This window comes from Daktulosphaira vitifoliae, unplaced genomic scaffold (assembly GCF_025091365.1).
Source record: "Daktulosphaira vitifoliae isolate Bord-2020 unplaced genomic scaffold, ASM2509136v1 Scaffold_3, whole genome shotgun sequence".
In the NCBI taxonomy this organism is placed as follows: Eukaryota; Metazoa; Arthropoda; class Insecta; order Hemiptera; family Phylloxeridae; genus Daktulosphaira; species Daktulosphaira vitifoliae.
Window position 1 is genome coordinate 37,183,734 of NW_026099574.1, and position 8,042 is coordinate 37,191,775.

The window sequence follows — 8,042 nt, forward strand, 5'->3', positions numbered from 1 at the left end:
CCACTTAAGTTAGGTACAAGTTTCGAAGCTGAGTGTAATTTTTTTAATTATTAAGAATTATTAGTGAAAATATACTTACACAACTTAAAATCTCAATACCCTATGAATATTTAGTAATTTATAGAGTATCGCAACAAAAATGTTTGATATTAAGTAGTTTTAAATGGTGAATTGACACAATTGATACATTTTTTATTTAAATTACTATACTACTTTATAATTATTTTAAATTTACTAAACTAGATATGTAAAATTTCTGAAATCATCAATAAGTTTAAAGTATATACCTATTCGGACATTAAGTTATTTGTAAAATTTAATTATACAATGTTAAAATGATCTTTTTTACTATAAATTTTTTAGATAGTAATGTAAATTGGCGTCGTGACATAATAATAATCAATTTTATCCAGCATTTATTAAAAAATAAATACTGAATGTGCTGATATATTCATATAAAATACAATTTTTTAGAAATCCAAATGTAATTTCATCCCATCCAGTTTATCGACAAGATACTTATCACATAAAAATAGTCTGTTCGATATTTATTGATATAACTTATTCGATGTTGATAACTATTGATGGGCATTTTCAAATATTTTTTTAACAATTGATTAACTATTCGAATTGTGTTTATACATCCGAATAGATTATTTTTAGCATAGACTATCGAATAGTTTTTAAAACTATTCGAATATATTGTGTAACTATCGAATAGTTCGATAGTTACTATTCGATATTTCCAATCACTATTGATAACCATCCAAAATCACGGTTAATATAGTTTTATTTAAATATATTAATATATTTAATTGAATATTATATAGCATCTTCTCACTAGTTTCATCTGTTATCCCAATTAGGTTTTATAGTTTCTTAACTATGGTATACAGATAGCAAAAATATCGTTTTCAACGGTTTTCTTATGATAATAAAACGTGATAAGAATCCAGGCCTGCTGTTAGCATTGGTCGTTGTGTTGTACTGCACACTTAGCAGGATTTTAGTATTCGGCGGGTTAGTTGCTCCTGGTTACCCACATGTTGTTTTGTGTCATTGCCGTTCGTCGGAGTTTTCAATTTAATAATTTTAACTTGATTTATCTTTTCTTTTTAGTTGTTTACTTATTTGTCCATGCTAAAAACAAGGCCTTATGTGTTATTAATCGTCATTTTCTATTCCGCGTATTCATTTTTGTGACTGCCTAATATAATCTTCGACTTTAATAGTTGTTATCCTGTTGATATGTTTTCATTTTTAAATTTTTTTAATTTCAAGTCTGATTCAGATAAAGTTAAATCTACGGATCCACTTAGTGGGAAAACATTAAATCTCAATAGTCCTGAGGCAAGAGCTCTTAATATTTTTAACCAGAAATTGCCGATTTCTCGAAGAAAAAATGGAAATAATACTCCATTTAGGTAAGTGTATGGTATAAAAATTAATTATTAATTTGATAAAAAATTTTATATCATTTATTTTGTAGACCAAATTGTATAGCTGAAGTAACAAGTCCTGGATTTAGTTATCGAATAGCTCAAAGAGCTCGAGAAATGAGATCTACAACACCAAATTCTGATATTTCAAATTTATCAGTATCGTATGCTTCAGAGTATGTTATTTTAAGAAATTATGTTGTTCATGAGTTCCTCTTATAATATTTGATACATAATTAAATTTTTTAATAGGAAATACTTTTAATTTGACAAATAACTTTTTTTAGAAACAATTATAGTAACAGTAATTCTTCTCCACATGAGTTTCAAAATTTAGGTAGAGAAAATCCTAATGATAAAAAGCGTAAATTAATGGAAACATTAGACAATTTTGGTGTAAGAAAAAAAACTAGCCAAGAGGTATACTTCTATATTAATAATATTTGATAAAGTAAAGATATTTATCATAGATATACTAAAATTATTATTTTTTGAATAGTTTGGTGTTGATAATTTTGTAAATTGCCGTACAAAAACTATTGAGTCAATTGACCGAATTATTCCATTGAATGGTATAGATAAAACAAATAGAGAAATTTCACATTCACCATATATGACACCAAAGAATAATCATGTTATTTTTGATAAAAAACAGTAAGCATATAATAATTTACTTTTTTAAACATTGAAAATACTTTTTATATTAATATGTACAGGAAACCATAAAATTAGTTCATCCATAAATTAACTATTATGGTAATAATTTGACTTGTAATATAATAAATTTTTTATTAAGTTATACAGAAGCTTGCTTACTGAATAGTAAAATTTTGATTTTTGTGTTGGTATTGGGTTCTAAAAAAATATATATTAAAAATGTGAAACACCATCAACATCATCTGTTAAGGTGTATAACATTGAAAAAAAAAAATTACAAAATATTTATTTTTATTGAAAAATTATCGAAAGAACTCTTTAATATAGTAAAGTTTTTTTGCATAATATAATTTTTAGCTTTGGGCGAGGGTTTATGACATAACAATAATTAACATTTTAACTATATGATATTTTAATATTTTAGTAGAGTTCAGTATTTTCCCAGTATTTAATAACTATTTTAACATATATTTAGTAACATAAAATTATAAAATAAGTTGCCTTATTTTTAACCAAGAAAAATTGATTTTTAATGATTCATAAACATTTATTAATAAATATTTATTTATTAGGTTTATCAAAATTTTAAAGTTACTATTGCTATGATTTTTATTTTTAATGAATAAAATAGTTGTTTATAAAACTTAAAAAAGAGGTACAAAAATAAATCTCTAAAATATCTATTAGTCATTAAAATAATTTTTTGATTTTTACAGTTGTTATGTTTATATTTTTAATAGAATATTAATCTGTATGAATTGTGAATAGATCTAATTTGGAAACAGATTTTGACAATAATGAGCAATTTTTGAGTTCTTAATTAATAATTATGTGTGATTAAATATTAATATGNCTAATTAATAATTATGCGTGATTAAATATTAATATGTATTCTGTTTTCATTTTAGAAATAAGAGACAGAGTGATACTGATGTTAATAGTCATCATTCATATAAAAGACCTAAAACTCGCAATAATGAAATTTTGAGTTCTTATAGTTCAAGTAAATTTCTTCAGTCATCAAGACAGAAAAGAACTTATCCTCTTGGTTAGTTTACTAAAATTATTTTAATATTTAAGTTAATAAAAAGTTTTTTGTTTTAAAAAATTTCTTTATTGCTTTTAGACCCAGAGGGTGATGATTCTCCTTGCCGAAAACATTGTAAAAGTTGTACTTGTTGTGGTTCAACCGATGATAATAATAAGTCAATTAAAATTGACAAAACTACAGAAACTGATTTAGCTGGAGATCTTGTAACAGTTGCAGCTAGTAGAATATTCAATAGAAGTGGAAAAACACAAGTTGTTAAAAGAATTAGTATAAAAAGTGTATTAGATGAAGTATTTGATGAGCCAGATCCTACACCTTACACAAGTATTGAGAAAATAGAACAAAAAAAGAATAATGCTGTTAAAAAGGGTATTTTTTTTTATACATTTTTAATAATAGTAAGTTATAAATAAGAGTAAAATTCTGTAATTATTTCTGTACAAGCTTTGGTAACATGGTGAGCGGAAAAAATGTTGTAGAAATGAATGATAAAAGAGTCAACACTTGATTTTCAGATGCTCTATTTTAACTTTTAATTAGAATTCAACAAAATAATTATTAACACATAACTTTCACAATGGTTACATAGATTTACGATTTACTTATTAACAGGTGGTTTGCAAAACCAAAAGCTCTGACATATCATTGTTCTGACTTGCACTCTGCCATTTTCAAACTGTCTTGTCACGGTAGTAGAATGGGTTGAGTCAGCCAGTAAATTTATAGGCCAACACCAATATTCTGATGTTCTTAATACTAACTAAATTATTAACAAATGTAAAAAAACAATAATGTAGTAATTCATTGGTTTGTACAAATTTTTAAAGTATTGATCTACAAAATGGTTTTAAAAATATATGATTATACAACAACTACTTGAAATAAAATTTAAAAACTATTATAGTATATGTAATATCTTAAATTTTTAATATTATATTAATTTTAATACTTCATTTTCATCAGGTACATCCACCAATGAAAAAAATAGTAGTGAATTAAGCATTAAATTTACACAATCACCAACAACTTCATCAATTATTTCACCAACAGTTGGATCTTTTGAAAAAACAAAAAATACAGTTATCCCCAAAACAACTTCACAATTTAATTTTGGTAGTACAACAATGTCATCTGCTGAAAAATTAAAATCACTAAGTGAAGTGGATGGTGTAAAAGATAGTGGTCAGTCAACATTATCACCTAATAAAGAAATTGAAAACCAGAAATCTGAGCTTAGCAGTTTGGAACAACAAGAAAAATCATCCTCTGAATGTAGTAAAGTTATTGAGAGTACTTTAAATAGCACATCAAATGATATAATTTCAAAAGAGTCAACTGAAAGCTCAGTTAAAACTCCTTTCCAGTTTTCTGCATTACCTTCTAAATCTTTGAATTCCAACTCAAGCTTAAAAAGTGATGCAGAGTGTGTTAAGAATGTGAATAAACCTGAAACTATTCATTCAATACAATTTGGTAATAAAGAGTCTTCCGAAAAAAATACAAAAGAAGATAGTGCTGTAGCTTTTAATAACTGTAATATAAATACTTCAAAACTACCAGCTTTTACATTTAAAGGTAATGAAAAACAGCCAATGTCTGTTTTACAATTTGGTACAGAAAAAAATGAAAACAAACAACTAGCTCCAGTAATGCAGTTTGGAGCATCAAAACCTGAAGATAAAGTATCAGCTCCAGTAATACAATTTGAGGCTTCTAAAACTGAAGAAAAACAGTCTGTACCTGTTATGCAATTTGGAGCTCCTAAAACTGAAGAAAAACAGTTTGTACCTGTTATGCAATTTGGAGCTCCTAAACCTGAAGAAAAACAATCTATACCTGTTATGCAATTTGGAGCTCCTAAAACTGAAGAAAAACAGTCTGTACTTGTAATGCAATTTGGAGCTCCTAAAACTGAAGAAAAACAGTCTGTACCTGTTATGCAATTTGGAGCTCCTAAAACTGATGAAAAGGAACCATTATCAACAATACTCTCAGTAGCTTCTAAAACATCAGAATGTTCAAATAAACCTGTATTTTCCTTTGGTCATAATACTCTTAATAGTTTAAAGTCTTCTGATAGTCTTAAATTTCAATTTGGTTCAACAAAACCTAATGATAATGGTTCAACCATTCCTGTATCAACAGAATCAAAAACTGTTATGTTTGGATCAAGTAATACAGCTGCTAGTTCAACTCCTTTCTCTTTTGGAAAAACTGATGTTCCTCAATCATCAAGTGAAAAGTCATCATTAAAATTACAATTTGGAACTCCTCCAATGTTTGGAAACTCATCAGTAGAACAAATTAATACTAATGTATCAGCACCCAATAATCCAGGACCTAAATTAGTTTTTGGCAGTCAAAATACTGACATTAAACCAGCCTCATCAAACCCTACCATGATTTTTGGTAGTAATACAGATAATCCTGTATTTCAATTTAATACTTCTAGTACTAAAACCAATGAAAAGCCAACAGAAACAACTAACAATGCTTTTCAATTTTCTGCTGCTAAGACTGTTCCATCATTTGGTAACTCAACAACTCAAGGTTTTGGAGATAAACCAGCGTTTCAGTTTAATGCTCAAAAAACAGATGACCAGAAATCTCAGTTTTCATCACCGTCCTTTGGAAATCAAACTGCTGCTGTTGCTCCTTTTAAATTTGGAGGTGGTGAAAAGCCTGCTGTATTTGGAAGTACATTTACTTCACCAAATCAACCAATCGAGTTCAGCAATAAAATTGAGACAAAAACTGAACCATTTAAATTTGGTGCTTCTACTAATGCATTTCAGTTTAGTTCCAATAAAAATGACAGTGGCCCAATTAAGTTTGGTCAAAGCTCAAATACATTTAATTCTTCTGGAGGATTTAGTGGCTTTGGTAAATCTTCAACTCAGCTCACTGTGTCATTTGGAAACACTGCACCTTCACAACCTTCACCATTTGGAACTACTGCTGCTCCTGAATCAACATCAACATTTGGTAGCGTAGCTCCTACTTCAATGAACACATTTGGGACTACAGCCAATCGAGGTTTTCAATTTGGTAATTCAAACACCTCTACATCTAATAACCCATCTACATTTGCTTTTAATGCTGCTTCACAACCTGCAAAGCCTGAGGGAGCTTTTAGTTTTGGCTCGACCACTGCTGCAGCACAACCATTCCAGTTTGGACAAGCACCAGGTTTGTCATCCCCTCAGCAATTCAGTGGAGGACAACCTCAAGGTAATATTATAATTTTTTTTTTTTAATTATTTATTATAATTATATTTTTATTTTTAAATAAAAGTAATATTGACTAATACAATGAAATATTTGTTTCATAATACTTAAAAAAATTCAATCATAAATTTTCTACTTATTTTTAGAAACTTTTAACATTTTTGACAAATATATGGTATAATCAGTTATTGTTTGTTATAATATATTTAAAAATAAAGATAAACTATTTCTTTAATATTTAAGATTTTATGTCAACTCACAATAATCAATTTTTTAAATTCAAGTACACTCAACACAATTTTTATAGGTTATCAAATTTTTTAAAAATCTTTTTTTTTTAAGGAGCCTTTGGTTTTGGTTCGCCTCCACAGCAACAGCCAGGTATATAGAAAAAATTAACAATTTAATTTTCAAAATATAATAGTTAATTGAAATTATTTTCTTGTTTTTAGGATTGCAAGGATCAAATCAGGCATTATTTAGTATTGGAACAGCACCAGCTGGGGAACGACGAAAAGCCAAAGCTGTCAGAAGAAGACAATGATGACTTAAAATATATTTTTATAATTATTTATAAATGATAAAAGTGAATGTGATTTTCAAAAAACTTATTTTATTAAGATTGGACTATTGTAAAATTAAGCCATCTATTTGAAAATTGATATTAAAATGTTACCTATTATTGTTGGACAAATAATTAGTGGTAGTTGAATAATCATATTTTAAATTATTTGTTCTGTATGAATCTATTTTTAATGAAATTGGTAACGTCTTGATAATTATTTTTAGTTACTAATATTGAAATCTGAATTATATCATAAATCCTATTGAATAATATGTATTTTGAGATTATTTAAAAGTAAATTTTCAATGATATAAAATATGCATATTAAAACATTAAAATAATATTAAGATTATTGGTTTACTGTAATTATTTTTATTATTGGAACTTAACCTATTCTTAGATGTACTTTGTAATTATTTGATTTTTATGAATCATTAAAAGAATAATTAAAAATAAGTGTGACACACTATATAAACGAGCCTTTAATATTTCTAAAGAAAAGTTAAATAACCAAATCCTGGAATTTAATTTTATATATAATTGTATTATGGAAAATAATCTTTACCGGCTATCATGATGTAGGATTAAATTGTATATACCTCGTAATTCTAGTGATACTATCCACATGTGTGTGCTACTACACACAAATAAGATTTCCCCTTATACAGGGGGGTTTGCAAACCTTTATAATACGTATAGAAAGTAGAACGTTTTCAACTTAACTTTTGAAAATGTTCCGACTGACACTTTTATATATGTCTTAAATTAAAGCTTATATAATATACTTTAATTTGAAAAAAAAAATTTGACCTCTGGACTTGTCTTCGTAGTGAAAATGGACATAAAAGTTAAAGAAAAAATATAGTTTAAAAAACTAAAAAAACACGCTTTTAAAGCACATCGAACTAAAAAGTTAAAAATAATTTTTAAAATAATTATTTTTAACTTTTTAGTTCGATGTGCTTTAAAAGCGTGTTTTTTTAGTTTTTTAAACTATATTTATTTTTTACTTTTTAGTTTCATGTTATGATAGTAGTTACTATCAATATCATGGTTGTTACGGGTAACGGGAAATCAGGGTTCGATTCCGGGGAGGGAGTCT

At 26.8% G+C, this 8,042-nt stretch overlaps 1 protein-coding gene across 1 annotated transcript; it reads left to right on the top strand.

The window, feature by feature from the left end:
- Positions 1-978: 978 nt before the first annotated feature.
- On the top strand, positions 979-7,251 carry LOC126901510 (nuclear pore complex protein DDB_G0274915-like). The gene is made up of 9 exons (XM_050677988.1): positions 979-1,424; positions 1,490-1,615; positions 1,727-1,859; positions 1,939-2,093; positions 3,005-3,144; positions 3,223-3,516; positions 4,111-6,378; positions 6,718-6,756; positions 6,828-7,251. The coding sequence occupies exons 1-9, from the start codon at positions 1,249-1,251 to the stop codon at positions 6,917-6,919; spliced, it is 3,423 nt and encodes a 1,140-aa protein (XP_050533945.1). The 5' UTR covers positions 979-1,248; the 3' UTR covers positions 6,920-7,251.
- Positions 7,252-8,042: the final 791 nt, after the last annotated feature.

What these genes read in the sequence shown, in the direction of transcription:
- LOC126901510 (XM_050677988.1), top strand. Translation starts at nt 1,249, where the DNA reads ATGTTTTCATTTTTAAATTTTTTTAATTTCAAGTCTGATTCAGATAAA. An exon ending in GTTATTTTTGATAAAAAACA is followed by an intron (nt 2,094 to 3,004) that starts GTAAGCATATAA and finishes TTTTCATTTTAG; the next exon opens with AAATAAGAGACAGAGTGATA. An exon ending in CAGTGGAGGACAACCTCAAG is followed by an intron (nt 6,379 to 6,717) that starts GTAATATTATAA and finishes TTTTTTTTTAAG; the next exon opens with GAGCCTTTGGTTTTGGTTCG.